The sequence below is a fragment of the Labrus bergylta genome, chromosome 15 (assembly GCF_963930695.1).
Source record: "Labrus bergylta chromosome 15, fLabBer1.1, whole genome shotgun sequence".
Taxonomy (NCBI): Eukaryota; Metazoa; Chordata; class Actinopteri; order Labriformes; family Labridae; genus Labrus; species Labrus bergylta.
In genome coordinates this window covers 14102790-14120787 of record NC_089209.1, presented here as the reverse complement: position 1 = coordinate 14120787, position 17998 = coordinate 14102790, and the positions used below count along the sequence as shown (strand labels likewise).

At 40.0% G+C, this 17998-nt stretch overlaps 1 protein-coding gene across 1 annotated transcript in view; it reads left to right on the top strand.

Moving 5' to 3' along the window:
* Positions 1-9023, top strand: part of LOC109987682 (steroid hormone receptor ERR2-like) — a 39289-nt gene extending 30266 nt beyond the window's left edge. Inside the window, exons 6-7 of the mRNA XM_065963999.1 lie at positions 2055-2324; positions 4849-9023. Coding sequence (XP_065820071.1) covers positions 2055-2324; positions 4849-5093 — 515 coding nt within the window. The 3' untranslated portion in view covers positions 5094-9023. The remainder of the gene's footprint in view (positions 1-2054; positions 2325-4848) is intronic.
* The last annotated feature ends 8975 nt before the right edge of the window (positions 9024-17998 follow it).

Genomic DNA, 17998 nt, shown 5'->3' with positions numbered 1-17998 from the left:
GTTTCGAGGCTGATTATGATGCTCGTTTGTGTACATACGAGCACGTATGACGAGCACGCGAGGGAGAGCGAGCAACAGGTTACTGGTGCGGTTCACCTAACGGCCATGCGGTATCACTACAAACACAGTATTTTTGAAATTTACATATAGCCCCTTTAATGTTAAATTATTGCTCCTTTACAACACTCTTTGCTAACTCAATTTGTAACACGGTAGTCCTCCCTAATTATTTTTCATTCTGGTAAAATGTCTTTTAGGGATTGACAGTAAATTCATTTATTTCTGACACAGCCTACAGTATCTACATCCAGTTATTCTGCAGTTCCTCCATCCTCCCAGTTAACGTGTACCGGATGTCCTCCATCAGCTGTCTGTTTGTCAGATCTGAGGCTTGGATCGATCCCCCTTTCGCATTTGGTGGACTGATTACAATCTACTAATCAATGACACCCCCAGCACTCTTTTCTCTCTCCCTCATTCTCTCTCTCTCTCTCTCTCTCTCTCTCTCTCTCTGTGCGTTGTTTCTCTATTTGCTTGATAAGAAACATCGGTGGACCTCTTTTAAGTCAAGCTGCCCCGTTCCCATCCATGCGGCCTCAGATTTAAGTAAGCAGAGTGCCCGGTTCAAGGCCCTGGTCAATACCCCCCAATCACCTTTCCATTCACTATAGAGCGCTGAAAGGTATTGTGGGGCTTGAGGTCCTTTCAGATGTCCGTCTGTTTGATGTGGTGTGTGTGGGTGTGTATGCGTGTGTGTGCGTGTGTGTGTGTGTGTGTGTGTGTGTGTGTGTGTTTGAATGTTGGAGGAGAGAGTTGACGGGTCGACCTCCAGATCTTGGATGAATTGTTAGCGTGATATCAGGAGGTCAAAGATGAGAAACAAAAGACTTTAGAAGGTTTTTATCGCATATGTTTTTGTTTTCTATTGGATTTCATCTGGCCCGTCGTTACCCTTTATAGAACTAGTAAGCCATTTAAAGAGTACTAATCTATCACTCACATCCATTTGTGCTCTGACAAGATCTATTGATGAGAGTTGCAACATAAAATAAACACTTGAATGTCAGCAGACTTACACACGACGCTATTTTTATACACCATTCTTCCCAAAAGTTTTCTGCTCTCCTGTTTTTTTTCCTAGTCTCTGAAGAAAAGTAAATTAAAAAAGCGAGATCTTCACTCTCTCCATTTCATCTATCAAAACACAGCCGACACAAATCTCTTTTAGTTATAAATGGCCCTCATTGATTTTTCAGTCTGTCTTCTCTTGAGCTCAGGTTACAGTTCCTGTAACTGAAATTCATTCTGTTAAAAAAATCCAACTTTTTTGTGATAAGCTGTTATCTTTTTGGAAGCTCTACAAAAAAATGCTTCAAATAGAGCTCCTCCTTTAACCTGTTAAGGCTTTTATTGCCTTCATTTAAATCCAAAATGGCTTTTTTTTGTCTCCTTCTGAGTGTTAAAGAAGAGTGCTTTAACTCGTGAGTTTATTAAAGCTCCTCACATATGACAACATCATGACACAAAATAGATGCAATGGTAAATAGAGCCAGGTTAGTTTGATTTTAGTCATTTTAATATCTGAGGATTCATTATTTGTTGTAAAAGAGAATAAATAAATCTCCTTTTTGCCATGACAATAACCAGAGATGGTTGAAGAGTATTTCCGTCCTCACTAAGCGTTGCCTCATGTGCCACTGGAGTGGGTTGCTGAAGGAGTGACTGTGGGCTGTTGCTGGTTAAAGCAGCCCTGTCTCAAGTTTCAAAGGCCTCCACACTTGACTGATTTATATTCTCGCCCTTAAGCCTCCACATATACAGAACATCGGCCTCTGTTTCATGTTGGACGTCTCCGTGGATTACGCGGCACTGTACACACAGCCCGTAAAACATATAGAGGAATTGAGACGCCCAATTACAGTGCAGCGAGGTTAATGGTAGATGCCATGATTTGTCACGTGGTTATAAAGTGAAGAAAGCATGAAGTAGAGCAGTTTCTGGGAGGTGAAAATTAAAAAATATGTATATATATATATTTTTTTTGGATTCTTCAGGTTTTTCCACTCTGTCACTGGCTGACCAGATGAGTTTACTACAGAGCGCCTGGATGGAGATCCTGGTTTTGAGCATCGTGTTCCGCTCGCTGCCCTGCGAGGACGAGATTGTGTACGCTGAGGACTACGTGGTGGACGAGGACCAGGCGAGGGTCTCGGGCCTGCTCGACCTGCACGTGGCCATCCTGCCGCTGGTGAGGCGCTACAAGAAGCTGCGCATGGAGAAGGAGGAGTTTGTGACACTAAAGGCCATCGCGCTTGCCAACTCAGGTACAGATGAACCTCTTTATCATGTCAGTATGGATTCACTCAGTCCACGCTTACATCGAACCACAGTCTGCAAATACATCAAATATTTTAGGGTGACTTACAGGGAAATGTTGAAATACATTCATAATACTCTCGGGTTATTTTTCTGTGTTAACACAACATCAATAACATGCCTGGAAAGATATACACAATGAAATGTGGAGCAAGATTTTTTTTTGCCAATTTAAAGTGTAAAGATTACTTTTTAAGGGTCAAAACATTTCAGTGAAGAAGAATAGCATTTGCATATTTATTTCACATTTCCGTTCTTTGTTCCAAATAGCCTTTATGTTCCTCCAACAACACGATAAAGGTTTCATGAGCATGCCAGGAAGGTACATCTCTTCGTCCAATCTTAAATAAATCTAGCTAGTTGGCATTCAATTAAAGCAAACAAAGAAATAAAGCAAAAATTGTCACGCGTTTGTCCATATCAGGCGAGCCGATCACTTCCACATTGAAGGATACCCGATAAGAAGGGACAAAAAGGTCACAGGCAGGGTTGTTTAATTTAAAGCTTGCTGTGTGTCTTTGAGTGAGTGTGTGTGTGTGTGTGTGTGTGTATCTATATTTTAATTTGTGTGCTCATACATGTGTGTGTGAGACTGTCACATTGCGCTCTCATTCTCTCCATCTCCATAACAGTAGCTGCCAGCGCACAGCAGCCCAGGGAGATATATTTAGCATTTCATTAGGAAAACAGGGGCTGTCAATAAAATGTGTTAAGTGGAGTGGAATGAGCGTCAGGGAGCGACGGGCCTCGTTTGTTCCAATGTGAAGATGCTGTGCCCGTATCGACAGTTTGCTTTTCATGAGGCCGTGCCTGTCCCCCCTGCTAATCAATGCCTGTTAGGAGTCTTTTCTCCTGCCTGACTGAAAAAAATGAAAAATGCTGAGCCCAGAGCTTTCGTCTTCTGATGACAAACTCTCCGTGGGAGGAAGGCGAGAGGAGGGGGGGGTTGATGAAAAGAGATGGTATGTAAAGGTAAGGGAGAAGTGTGAGAGAGGAAAGCCGGGGTGGAGAGGGAGGCTCAGGGAGGGCGAGAGGGCAGCCTCGGCTCGTTTGAACACGGTCTCCGAGAGCTTGGGCTCCCTGGGTCCTGTGGGTGTGACAGCTGTGGAAATTCATGGCCATTGATTTTGTAATTAGCGGAGTATCGACGGGATTGACGCCAGGCTGCTGACGGATTACATGGAAATTGTTTCTTCAAAGTTATTTTTGCATTCCGCCCCTAACCTCCTTCAACACTCACACTCACACTCTCACACACACACACACACACACGCACGCACACACACACACGCACGCACACACACACACACGCACACACACACACACACAAACTCTGCCTTTGCTTCTCTACACTGACACACATTTCAAGACATATTCTCTCTCCCCTCCATTCTCTGCTTTACACACACGCTCACACACACAGTCACACACTCACACACGCACGCTGGCGCAGCCAAACGCGGATCAGATCAGTATTAACATGAAGGTTTCAAATGAAGTGCTGGAACACATGTGCGGTCCACATAGCCTAGTTAATTTCCCAAGATAGAAATGCAATTTACACAGAAGGCGACTGGTAAAAGAGACTTAATCAGTCAGTTAGGAACATAATTAGCCTTGTACTTTCCCTTTTTTCTGCCTCATTTACATGTTTGTACACGGTCTTACTTCACTTCACAAATTTCCAACACATAGCAGAGCTGATCAAGTCCTCTCCCTCTTCAATCAGCAGCCGCGTTTTTTTGGTTTTTAGGATTAGAGTCCATCTTATCCTGATTCTATTTGATTAAAACACTGAATTGAATCCCAGTTTTGTCCTGCATGAGTGTATTTATCTGTTTCTGAATTGTTGATTGGACCTGACACTCTGAGTCTTTGCTGTAAAACTGTCTGAGGCAAACCACTACTTGTCCATCCAAACCCTCCCTGTCAGCTCGTCCTTTAGAGGACACGCCTGCTTCTTTTTTTCCTGACTTGTAGATTTACACATAGAGAGCAGTTTTTAATAAGTCTCAACTGGTTTTATTTTAGAGCCTATACATAAGGGGGCCAACTGCTCTTTCTTATGGAAATGAAGGCCATCTGCCGCCATCATTCAGCTGAACGATATCCTAGTAATGCAGCCATCTGAATTCATTAGCAAAGGGGGATGTATGTGGTCCATGATACCAAAAGAAATGAATCTCTTCCCTGTCCCACCGTATATATTTATACAGACCTGCAGTACCTCTCCCTTTTTCTCTTTCTCCCTTGAGTCCAGGCCACTATAGGCATTTATTTAAGGAGCGTCATTAACCACTAACACAAGAAAACCTCTCTGCAAAATTGCATGTTTGCAAAGAGAGGCTGCAGAATTCAAAGCTGCAAAACACTAAGTGTTTGCAGCTGTAGTTATTTTTTCAAATCAATTAAAAATGCTTAATTTAATCTTATTTAGCTTTAAAATGTAATCCTTTGTGTCCCTTCCTCCAGACTCAATGCACATAGAGAACATCGAAGCGGTCCAAAGGCTCCAGGATTCTCTCCATGAAGCCCTGCAGGACTTTGAGGGCTCCCAGCACCCGGAGGACCCTCGACGGGCAGGGAAGCTGCTAATGACCCTCCCTCTGCTCCGTCAGACCGCCACCAAGGCCGTGCAGCACTTCTACAGCATCAAAATGCAGGGCAAGGTCCCCATGCACAAACTATTCCTCGAGATGCTGGAGGCCAAGGCTTGACACCCGGGGCCAGGTGATTGACAGACAGCTGCGTCAGCCAATGGGAGGCGAGGGACAGCCGGATTAAGAAATAAAGGCAGTGTGCCAATTGAGAGAGAAGACTCCTGAGTCGTTTGAACTATTTTAAAAGGTAATTCATTTAAAAGAAAATGGACTTTAAATGCTTTTAAAAAGGATAAATATCAACCTGATTGACATGGGATCGTGATGATGTAAATAAAGATGTTGTGTACAGAAATCAGGCAACAGAGGTCTTGTTATAACCAGAGACCCACTGCTCTATATCACCTGAAGCTTCTGTGAATCTGTTTCTTATCTTATTTTCATCTCTAAAAGGAAGTATGTTAATATAAATGTCCTAAAGAAGTGTACGGCTGTTAAGCCACACTCTGTGTTTTTGTTGTTTTTCTTCCATATTTTCTAATCTGAGTTGTTCAAGCAATAGTCTCTAACTGGTCGACATATTATACTTGTACTGTATATTGTGTGAAATTGCACTGGGCGAGCGGGTGGGAGGCAGAACTGTTAGACATATTCTTATAGTTGTCAAGAAAGCAATGGGTACTTCTAAAGGGTACGTAAGATTTCCTCGTAATATATTTACCTCGTAGTAGCTTCATCGACTCAACGGTTTTAGTCGACTTGGTGCTCACAGAAGGATGATGGTCGGCGAGTGATCATTGTCGCAAACAGTTTGCACTAAGCGTCGACGAGAAAAAAAAACACGGCTATAATGGGTAGCATAGCGTCCGTGTCTCAGTCAGTGTTTTTGCTTTTAGAGTTCCCTCTTTAATCCTCTCTGTGTTCAGTGTCACACACACTTATTGGCAACTAGCTATACTGTGAAAAATACACACAAATAAGCTATATTCTGATGCTGACCATTTGAACTGTACAGCTTGTTTAAAAGTTGTTGTTTTGTAAGAGAATAACTGCAACATCTATGCAATATAATGCAATCTAATCTGCTCTTTAATAATGCCCCATAGCCCAGCAATAAATACAACCTTTGTAAAGTTTCAGTTTGTGTCAGGAAGACGCTCTTATTAAACTCAGCTCATTTTTGAGTCTGTACGTTGTCATGGTGTTGTAGTAGATTGCACTATATTGCAGAGGTTTGGCTTTTTTCTTGTGTCCATCCTCCTTAGGTTAAGGTTTTGTTCTGAAACAAGTGTCACTATATTGACAGCTTAAGATCAACAGCTCCATCACATCACTCCTTTTTTTTTTTTTTTTTTTTTTTTAAGTTAGATACTGTACGTAATCGAAAACCAAATCTGTCTGCTACCCTCACTTAAACTGTAATGATCCTGTGTTATTTTTCTCTTCTACAGTTTAGACTACAGATTTAAAATATCTGCACTGACACAGTAAAAACACCATAAATGCCACTTGGTCCACATGAATTGCTTTGCTAACATTCGGAATATTTCTTCCCTTTTATAAAAAACTTGAACTTAATAATATTTCAATTTCCTTTAATAGGCTGCAGCTTCACAAATGTTTGTAATATGGCAGCTCTTTAAAACTGTTTAAATTTAGATAAATACATCTAAAACAAATATTTGTGTGCAGCAATATAATGACACTTGTGTATCTGAGAACTACTTGGTTTACCCTCTGGATTTAAACAGATGACAGAATATATCAGAACTCTGATTAGTCCAACCACTGTCCTGCATCCTTAGAAGTATTACCTTTAATCTTTAAACCTTTTACCTAAGTATTTTTTAGCTTTCTTATACGATGGTGCTCCTTATTCAGGCACTGATCCAAAAACAATGAAACTCTGAAACAGTGATGCGCTCACACTAAGTCATGAAAGTTTCTATATTCATGAAGTGATAGTAGACTTAGTTTAACATCTGTCAGTTGCCAAATTATTTCAAGAAAGCAATCAGAATATTGTGACAGTTATTAACATGATATAAGATCAAAATAATGCGATAGATGAATAAGCTGCTCTTTAGCATTTTAAAGGAGACACATTGTTTTCCTTTATGACGAACACTTGACTGTGAAGTGTCGTTATCTTCTGCTCAAACATGAAGCCGAGCAGACGTCAGACAGTTTCTGCACAAAAAATCCCCACAGGAGCAGACGCTATTGATTCAGTGAAATATGATTTTTAGACAAATATAGCCCAACACAGTAGAGATTACAATTCCCATGATGCACTTCACTAACCCGTTAATTCATCCCGAGTTAAAGTAATGCCCTCTGTACCTCCGACAGTAGCAAACCAAGCGTAGAGGCTTCAGAAACTTTTACAATGTTCATTCTATTTCACATGGTTTAACCGTCATCTTATTTTGAGAATCCTGTACACCTCTGATTGTTCTGATGAGAGCTCGACGAGATGAAAATGTTGAATCTCTTTTTGTTCAGTCAATGTGAGTCTCAGATGAGTACCATACGATTTAAATACGCATTTTAGTTTCCTCGTATTTATGCTTAAAGAAATCAGTCCTTGTGGTTTTGGCTGTGTGAAGTGTTAATGAACACATCCTGACCACAAACACACAAACACACCTTCTCTCCTCAGACCAGTTCTTCATGTTCCTCCTTTATGCACTTTGAACACTGATCGCAGCTAATTGTTTCCCAGCTCCCCCCCCCCCCCCCCCCTTACTTCTCAAAATTAATATAAGAAAATAAAAGAAAAATGCCTAATTTATTTTCAGACTTCTAAAACGGTTCTACTGCATCCAATTAATTCTAATTGTCTCCTAAGCTGAAATTCTCAAAAGAAATGGAGCAATTAAATTTCTGCTTTGGCTCTACCTCGGGGACAAGAGACATTTTATTTCGGTTGTCGGCGGGGAGGGTTTGTGGAAACCTTTACAGAGGCGATTTCATGGCGGTCTGTAATAGTTTCATAACAGGGCGATCACTGGGCTATGCAAGGCAAATATGGCCACTTTTATGTTCCTCATGTTGTGAAGCCGGACATTTACTTGTGCTTTGTTTACACACTGTACAGCGCCGTACACTGCAAATGTATTGTGCAAATTTCACTGTATACTGTAGCTGCTGTGCACTGATATTTATTTGATGAATTGTTTAAGCTGCCCGTTTATCAAGATGTGCAGCACAGATTCAAAGCCTACCCAATTAGCTGTATAATAAGAATCAATGTATTGAATCAAGTCAGAAAAAGTCTCTTTATATCTGGTTCTTTTCTGTGTTTTAGTGTCTCTTACTGCTGTAAAATCATCCGTTTTGGTCATCAGCACAGCAGGACATATAACGAATGAAGTAGTACTAGGCCCTATACCTCAATTCATGTTTTTGAAAATTACTCTGCGTTTGGAAACGGGCCATGCTCTTCCTCTTGGGAATCAGTGGCACAGAAATAAAGTGACATCACTGACTGGGTATTAAAAAAATGTAGATGAACCTGCTGCAATTGGGGAGCACATTCCTTAGAGGAGAAAGCTGCTTATTCGCTGCTCCATTTGTGGACTTATCTCCGAGCACTCTGAGATGACGAGATTTACATAAAACATGGAGGAACCTCCCGAGCCGTGTAAAGGACCCTGCTAGGTGTCTGCGCTGCAGACATGTGAATACCCAAGAGGTTTTCTCCCCTTAAAAAGCAATATGTTAGCAATTGTGATACATGAATCGCACTAAAAGGAAGCATTGGTTCATTTTTAATTATGAACTTACCCTGTGCTCGGGTAACTATGCAGACGTGTTCACAGTCCTGGTGAGGCGAAGGGTTAAGATGTTGCAAGTGAGCGGTAAAAAGCAGAACCACAGCTGGTTTCACTGGACAGTATTTTGTGGCATTTTTTTTGTGTTTTTTTGTTTGTTGTGTTCATGCCTAATGTACCCATGTGTAAATATGCTTATTTTTTCTGAGTGACTCAGATCTAACAGTGCACTGAATGTACAGTGACAATAAAATCACATGGTTTATGTAAACACTGCAAATGATTTCTGTTTGTATCTTCAAGTCCAATACAAGTTACACATTCACATTCACATGGTTCATCTGATAGATTCACTTTCTTTCAGGGTTAAAAGGTCATTTAAAAACTAAAACTCCCACTCTGCATATTCTTTATTTAACATCTTGACCACAGATTTTTTTTAATAGACCCTCAACCAGACCCGAGGTAGAACGTGTGTGATCTAAATGTCGTCATGTTACTGCAAAATTAAAATGACTTGGGATCACATATTAGCCAGCACCTGCAATGTTCCACTTGATGCTTCCATTAAAAATACCTTCAATAATTCTTAATCCATGGGTTTAAATTGATGCAACAGTTGTATAAACTTACATCTGAAAAAATAACAGAATAAAACTACTAGTTTGTTACTTAATAAAGGATATAAAATTGCAAATCAAAAGATGTTTTTTCTACAAAGATGATAATGAAACAGAACCATTTAATGTTATTGTTAAATATGTATTTTTCACTTAGATACAAAATATCTGAGCAGCATGACCATCACCTACTCTACAAAGTTTTTCAAATACAAAAATCAAATCGAAATACCTTTCAAAAATATGTGTATACTTGACACTTTCAAAGACAAACCAATTCCTCCTCTTTCCCTCTGACAATAAGTTTTCTCTTAAAAGTAAGAAAGGCCGATAGTTTTTCCCACCAGTATTAAATAAAAGACGACTTTGAATGTTCTAGTTATTTTATTCTTAAAGGCATTTCTATCCCGTCATAGCCTTGTCCTGATCTCAGCATTAGTGTGTATTGTAAAGCAGCACCTAGGATGACCCATCTTGTGTGTGTGTGTGTGTGTGTGTGTGTGTGTGTGTGTGTGTGTGTGTCTGTGTGTGTGTGTTCACTTGACGGTGCCTTGGGGTGTAACGGCATCCTCCTGCCTCGACTGTCAGATGGTTCGCTGTCTACGCAACGTCCCGTTTGACCTTGCATTTAGCTACAGCACTGGCTGAATGCACATCTGACACACTCGCTTCCTTTGTGGTGCAATCCTGTGGAAGTCATTTCATTTACTGGGCTTTTTAACTTCAGCCATTGTGGGGGCTCGGGGGGTGGGGTGGGGGGGAGGTTGAGTCTGTGTTTAATCAGCCTGCCACAAAGCATCCCCCCAAACAAAATCAAATGTGATGTACAGGGAAAAAAATGATTTCTCAAAGCAAGATTAAATGAAACATATAAATGGACTTGTCACTTTTTCATTGATATTCAATCTCTTGCCACCGTTAAGCTTGCCTCTTCTTATTGTTAGTGAAATAAGTTGAGTTTTAACTTTTTGATTTCTGTACACAGTATGTCAGTATTAAAAGTACCTTGTGATTGATTTATTATTCATTGACACTGAAGTATAACTCACACTGTTAAAGGGATCATTTGTATGAGATTTTGAAATTGCATTGTGTTAGATGACGTTCAGCGTGTGGACCGTGTTTGGAAAAGCCAGCCTGAGTACCTAGAAGCAAAGATATCTACCGCTATACAAAGAGTTGTACAAAAACATGATAAAGCACTCCAAAAATATGAATTCACTGATATCAAAAACTGCATTTATGAATATTGTAACCTTTTCACTTTGCAGTCAGTCTCAAATAATAGGACACTTTGAGAGCAGATTGTAAAAATATTCAAAAACATAACGTACATTTAAACAGTCCATCATGTGTACAGTGTTGCTTAGCATTGTGCCGACTTTCTATATAGGGTCTGTGCAGACCATAATCCACTTTGCATATATTCGTGACCATCGTTTGAACCTCACATCATGGCAGCTCTCCATCTCACATACACTTGATATCATTTTTTTCACTCTTGCAGAAGGGAATTAGGGCATGTCCCACTGTCCTCAGAATGACTCTCCATTTGTAAACCATGTTTTATTCTCCTTAAATCCTCAGCAGTTGTTATGTCCTTTTGTGCTTAAAAAAAGGGCGGGATGGGGGGGGAGGGGCTTTGACTTTGTTACATTGCAACCTGTTAATCACACAACCTTGTTGCTTTATTCTTTCAGAAAATCTATGATCACTCAGTTAGGTCAACCTTGTACTGTCACCACCTGCTAGCATACGCTCCCTCTCCTTCCTCTTTACTTCATGTGAAGATTATTCAGCGTCCGAGGTGAGAGTCCGCTGAGAATAGGCTGTTAAGTGTCAGTCATGGTTACCCAGAGTGCTGTTGTCTTAGACTATGTAACCAGGTGAGAGTGAGTGAAGGAGATAGGAAACCATCAATATGCTCCCTGTGTAAATTGAACAAGGTCATGATTTATGGCTCCCGGCTGCGGCATGCATACATGCTGAATCTACTCTTTTTTTTTTTTTTCACTCTGTCGCCCGGCTCAAGGACAGGTAAGGGTGCCTTTCTCTCCGGCTCATCCCCGCCGCTGTGCAGTGATGGACAGCCCTGGGGAAGGCCGTTGAGTTTCAAAATGAAGTGAGCGCCATCTATAGGTAACAAGGAGTGCAGGGCGAGAGAACAAACCATGAGATCTGCATAAAAATGGTGCACTCTGCTACCTGCTTTCCTCCACATCCACCTGCCTCCTCTTATTCTTCATCACCTCATCAGTCACGTCCGTCTCTCAGTCTCCTCTTACTCAGGCTATCAGACAGAGAAGGGACAGCTGTGGGTTTGTCTAAGGCCTCATGACAGCTGCAAACCCCGCATGGCACTGCATCTGTTCAAGTCTCGCAGCCTGTATCTCCACTACACCAAGTTACATTACAGTTCATAGTGGGATTCTCTATGGTGTTAGCCTATTAACCAGTGAGCAGATGGAAATTATATGGAAGGCCTGAAAGTGGACTCACAAGTATCCTGCCTTCTTAAAGTGGGACAATTCAAATAAGGCCTCATGGGAGAAATCAGTGCTCAGCTGTAAATTCATTCACGGTGGCATAATGAAGTCTTCTCTGAATCTTAAACTTGATTATTTATTTGGATGATTTATTATGTCTGGGTGTCTCTGACGTTGTTGCTTTGCCTTTGGTGGGAGCCAGACGTAACAAATGGAGCACTCATTAGCATTTGACCTCCACATTATGCTTTGTTTACCTGCCTCTCCTCACCTCTACTTCTCCTCAGACAAAATCAGGACTTCCTCAGTAAGGCTCTGGCTGTGACACAGTTTTGTTTCTGGGCGGTAAAGGTAAGTAGCACATTTGCATTGCAAGATTTCTCAAACAACTCTAGCATGCAGAAACAAGGAGGAGAAGGGTAGAAAGAAAAAAAAGGAAAAGATGCTCTGCTCCTCAGGGACGAAGCCACTCCCAGACTCTGTTGACAAGGCTCTGGAGTCCTGGCAGCTGCTTCGATCCCCAGAGATTAAAGAAGAAAGTATGAACTAAAGTTATGTTAAAGATTAAAGATAATACCTCATATGTGAAGAGAAGATTTGTTGCAAATGAAATTTGTTGACTAATTGACTGTAGACAGAAAATCTATGAATGGTTGATTAACAGAGATTTTAGGCTCATGCTTGCAAACAGGTTTGAGTTTCTACACCAATGAGCTCATCAATACTTGAAGCCTTTAAAAAAAACAAATGTAGTATCTGCAGGTTTCCAGAGGGGTCCAAACAAATGACCACATTTTGACGAGTTATTTTAGTCTATGCTAAGTGCATCTCCAGGCCCCAAAACAATGAAAAAGAGGGAATACTTTTTTTCTTCATGAATAATTTGGTTTGTCCCTTATCTTATCTTGTTCATTCATATATGTGAACTGTTTAAAATGAGGCATAAGTAAGTTTAAATTAAGGGGGAAATAAATAAACTGTAGCTATAGCCATAAAATACAAATTAAAGGGATTTTACCCTAAATAACTGTTTTTACATGTATTTATGTATCAATTAATTTAATTCCTTTTTTTAATCCTTTGTTTATTTATTTATTTATTTATTATGTGTGTGTACTTCTTGACGTATCAACTCCGATCTTAAATCTCTAATTTCTACCAAAAATGGTAATGCTCGATATGAGGTAATATCAAATTAAGTGAAAAAATGAATTAAATGTGGCTGAAAACTTTCCCATATGAAAAAAGACAAATGTCATTACAATTGCAATTATATGCTTTGTGCAATATTCACATTTCCACGTTTCATGGGTCATGCATACAGTGTTTGTAAAGAGAATCATAAGCAACAAGTAATGATATACTGGCAACAATCCAAATAGATACACACTTACCACACGCACGCACGCACGCACGCACGCACGCACACACACACACACACGCACACACACCGACATGCATTATATCACAATCTGGGGTGTGTGGCAGGTAGCTGTGTGCACTGTAGTTAATTGCACAACAAGAAACTGTCCTCTAATTTATTTCTCGCCTGTCCATACAAGAATGATCATGAAACCCCATTCATTTCATAGAACACAATTTTCATATTTAATGAGCATGACTCCAATACAATTACAGTAATTAGTCAAATCTCACTCACGGCCAATGGTGCTCACCACCATTATTAGTGGATCTTATTAATGATGTTGCACATGTGCAGCTCACAGGGTAATTGAGGGCATGTGTGGGTACGGGAATAGGGGGACTGGGGATTGGAAAGCAGTGCTGGTGTGGCTCTTTTTTGTCTGTATATATTTGACATTATGTAAAATGGAGGTCTGCTTGATTTTAACACTGAGATGTTAAAATGTGGTGACATGTAGTGCTGTTGTTTTGTCAACATGGTCAACAGCAGTGGGCTTTGGCTTTGACTTAAATAGAATAACTTATCATTCTTATACATTTGATTAAATTGCAGAATTGTTGCTCCATTTTCTGACCTGAAAGTTTATAGTCCAAAATCTTCTAAATCTTCTGTCACGTATCCAAACAGATTGCCCTTCTAACTCTGTCATTTGTGGTTCATGTGTGTGATAGTTAGCACCTTAAAACTTGTTCAACTCAACCCCAAAAACGGTAATTCAGGTTTTTGTAAACATCCCTTATATTGGGTTTGAACTAGGCATTGTTAAGTTTATGAATTTGCTACAAAAACCACACAATCACAAACCTGACTCTTCAGACTCAGTGTTACTCCTTTGGCCAAGTATTGAGGACCCGTGGTTGTAAGTGTCAGTTGTATAGTTTCAGCTGTGGGAGTTTAGCCAAGGCTTTTAACAATCTATTCCCTATGGCAGGAGTAGTTTAGCTCCAAAATAATCTCTCACTAGCTAACACAACAGAGCAGTTATTTAGCATTCAATTCATAGCTTTGAGAACTAACAGGGGCATCTCAGAGTACTCGGTGTCTGTATTTTCATTTTTAATAATAATACAAATAGCAAAGTGTTTATAACTTATTATTTAGTGACAAATTATATTACTCCCTCCTTTAATTCTGACTAAGACTAACAGCTAAAACACACTGTTTAGGGTTTCATTTTTTTCAATGTCCCATTGTTGCCAGGGCACTGTCAGTCAAAATGTGATTGGTCACACCCACACTGTTTAAACATATTGTCTAAACAGCATAATGAGCTTCTTCTTTTTTTTTTTTATTCTATGTTTAGGATTCTTTTTTCACTCAGGTTTTTTTGGGATGCTTAGTGAGATTTCATTTAACTATTTCAAGCCAAATATCCAGAGGCTTTAAATGATTGCATATCAGTTCCCAGTATCACCTCTGTGCTCAGGCCCCAGGAGGATCACAACTAAAAAGACAAAAGGGAGACTAGGGGAGGAGCAGCCCATTTACTGTGAGTGATGATACTGCAGTGTCTGACATTTTGGAGGTTTGTAGAGCTTCTCTTTCCAGATGGATCCTTATTAAACCTATAGAGCTGTGTTGTCTCTGCAACAAGAATATGCAGCAGCAAGCGACTCATCTACACCTGGTATAGAAGAGATAAACTATGTGCAGATTTTTCTTTTGTTTGTGCAACTGTATGAAAATCATTTTATTTAGACTTTTTAAAAACTTAAACGATAGCAACTTTTGACATTATGAAGACGTCTTTCGGAAAGATAATCATTCTGCACGTCATGTCGAAAGATTTGTCTTTTGTAGTTTCATATGCTTTGAACCAAGTTTTGAGGTTGATGTGAAGGAAGCAATAATTATAATCAAAGAAAGGTGACTTAATGTCTTCTAATCCAATTAAAAGCAGTTTCACAGCTGAGCTAATGAGTGTGACAACAAAACAAAAACCCTCCATTGACACAGCATAATTAGCGGAACATGGTGGAATGAGACAGCTACAGTGAATATGCTTTGGTGTTTTCATAATTAAACACAGGAAAAGACAACAATTAAGCTCCATCTTATAACCCCAGTCTCATTCAAACGAGAGAGGACATGCATTGTTTTAGCGAAAGCTCTTGAGACAGGGCTGTTGTTGTCTGAAGGTTGACTTACAGCTCAAAGACAAGAGCTGAAAGTGAGGGAGGTCACGACAACAGTGTGCCAGATTTAAAGAGGCCTCATGACTCACACACAGCTACAGTAGGTGCTATGTTTTCATAAAGAAACCTGAATGAGATCTTCTTTAAATGTCACAACAGGTTTTCCGCCTTCAAGAGAACACATAAGGGATTGAGTCTTAATTGGATTAATTTTCAGCACAGATTAATGCTCCATATGGCGGCATATAGCTGTTGCTATGACAATATACAAACTCAAAATCGACATCTTTCTTTGTGTTACACAAAATGAATATTTTTCACATAAAAATCAAGTATGTCGTTGATGAGGAGCAACGCTGCATTCATACAGTTTTACAGTTTTAACATGTGTTGCTGTCATTCTAGATGTAATTCTTGTTTCTCTTTATTTGCTGCAATTATCAACATGTTTAGCCAAGCAGGGTAACTCAAAGGATCGCAATGTAAGACAGTCCACTTGTTCTAGACATCTCTATTACTACTGGATAGGTCTCATGAAATCTGTACAAACATTGTAAAATGGTATAAATGTTAAATGGATTTGAGCTTGTATAGACCTATTACAACACAACCATTTAGCATCTATAAAATATCAGTCTAGAAGAACTAGTAAGCTTACAGTTGGGTGAATATTAGATGCATGTAAGCCAAGTGGTCAGCACACCTGCTGCTTATGAAAGCTAATGTTTGTATAAGTAGAGCTTTAGCTTGTAGGGCTGCCCAAAAACAGCCAGAAATCAGTGATCTATAGTCTGATTAATGGTAACTTGACAACATTACATTTCAAGTGAACAACCACTCGACCTTAAAGTGTTTTATTTGTATGTCGTAATTCTCCTAATACGGCTTCTTTCAGCACTGTGTATCATGGCTAACAGTTTGTGATTGTTGATGCATCTCATTGTGAACCAACGATTATTCCCCGTGCAGCATGCTGGAGGGCAGGCCTTATTAGTGATGTGCTAATGTGACATTAATTGCTTTTAGTTTTTCACTCCATTAAGAGGCTGCTATCTGTTTCAGGAGCTTGGCCAGATGGTTTATTGGCTCTGCTCCGGCAGCGGTGTTGCTAATGGAGTGAAGCATATAGCAGTAAAATAACAGCAGCAACAGGCTACAATGAGGAATGCCCATGATGGAACAACGAGTGTAGAGGTACAGGGTAAAAACAGATTTTTGTTTGATTTAATCTTCCACTCAAAACCTGACCATAAAGCAGTTTGAAAAGAAAGAGAAACCAAAAAAAAAAGAGAAACCTTTGACCTCCAATAGATCAAGTATGTTTGTTTAAAGTATCTTTTAGCCTTTGTTGAAGAGCATAGACAAGTCTTCATTCAAAATATCGGCAGCCATTGACTATATGCTGAAAATAAAGCGGCCGTATTGAGCAGTAAAGCCAAGAGCAGGGTCAAATGCTAAATAAAAGGAAACTGGCACCGGAGACACCCAGGGGAAACCTCCTCCTCTGTGTCCTTATTCTCTTCCTCCTCTGTCCTCACTCTCCCACCCACCACCCCTCACCCTCTCCCCTGCCTTCATGCCAAACCTCCATGACCTAGGCCAAGATCAATATCACAGTTTAAAGAGGATGGACTGTGTAAATAGAGACGATGGATCTTGCCGATGAGGATGCTCTGACCACTGATGGCCTCTGACGGCTGCGGTAGCATTTGATCAAGTCCAACATTGATGGCTGTCAATACATGAAGCATCAGAGACGTTTGGATCCTGTCGGTGGGACATCAGGAGACTGAAATGTTCAGAGGTTGGGTCCAAAGATGAGTAGTCAATTTTTTAGATCATTTTCTGCGTGAGTGTTACAACTGGAGGATGAAGGCCATAAGGGATCTGGAGTAAAAGGCAGGTATTGGAAAATGGACATCAAATAACAGTTTCCCATTGGTGTCCAGTTTGCACATTCACCTTGTTCAGTTCAGACCAGCTGAAGAACAAATGGAGCCAGTAAATATGTTTCTTAAAGAAAAGAATGTCTCCGGGGAGACTTAATTAGCTGTTTATGTTTTTAAATTAATTGATTAATAGGGTTAGAATTCTCAAAATAAAACCTAGATGAATGCAATTTCGAAATGGATTTATTTAAAATAAAACATTTTACTGCATCTTTGAAGACTTGCATTTCCAAATCTCATCAGCATTAGCTTTTCTTGTGCAATATTCTTCTTTGCAGCAGTTTCAATGGACCGTATGAATGATTGCAATATATTTTATATTTTTAAAACAATCACTGGGCACATCTTTTGACAAACAGTCTCTAATCTTAATAAGTGGCGTGGCTGATCTGACTGATGGGTGAGCGTGTTTGTCAGGAAGTTTAGGGCCCGCCTCGGCTCAAGGCTGTTGAACTGTTGCATCAGTTCCCTCTGACACAACAAACCGTTACAAACAACTATTTTTCATATGGTGTCATACAGACGTGGTTCTGTTTTGTTTCTCTGGCAATAATTTGCTGCGCTTAAAGAGGAGACAAATAACTTTATAAGCTTTAGAAGTGTGTAAAAAATACATCATAGAGTAAATGA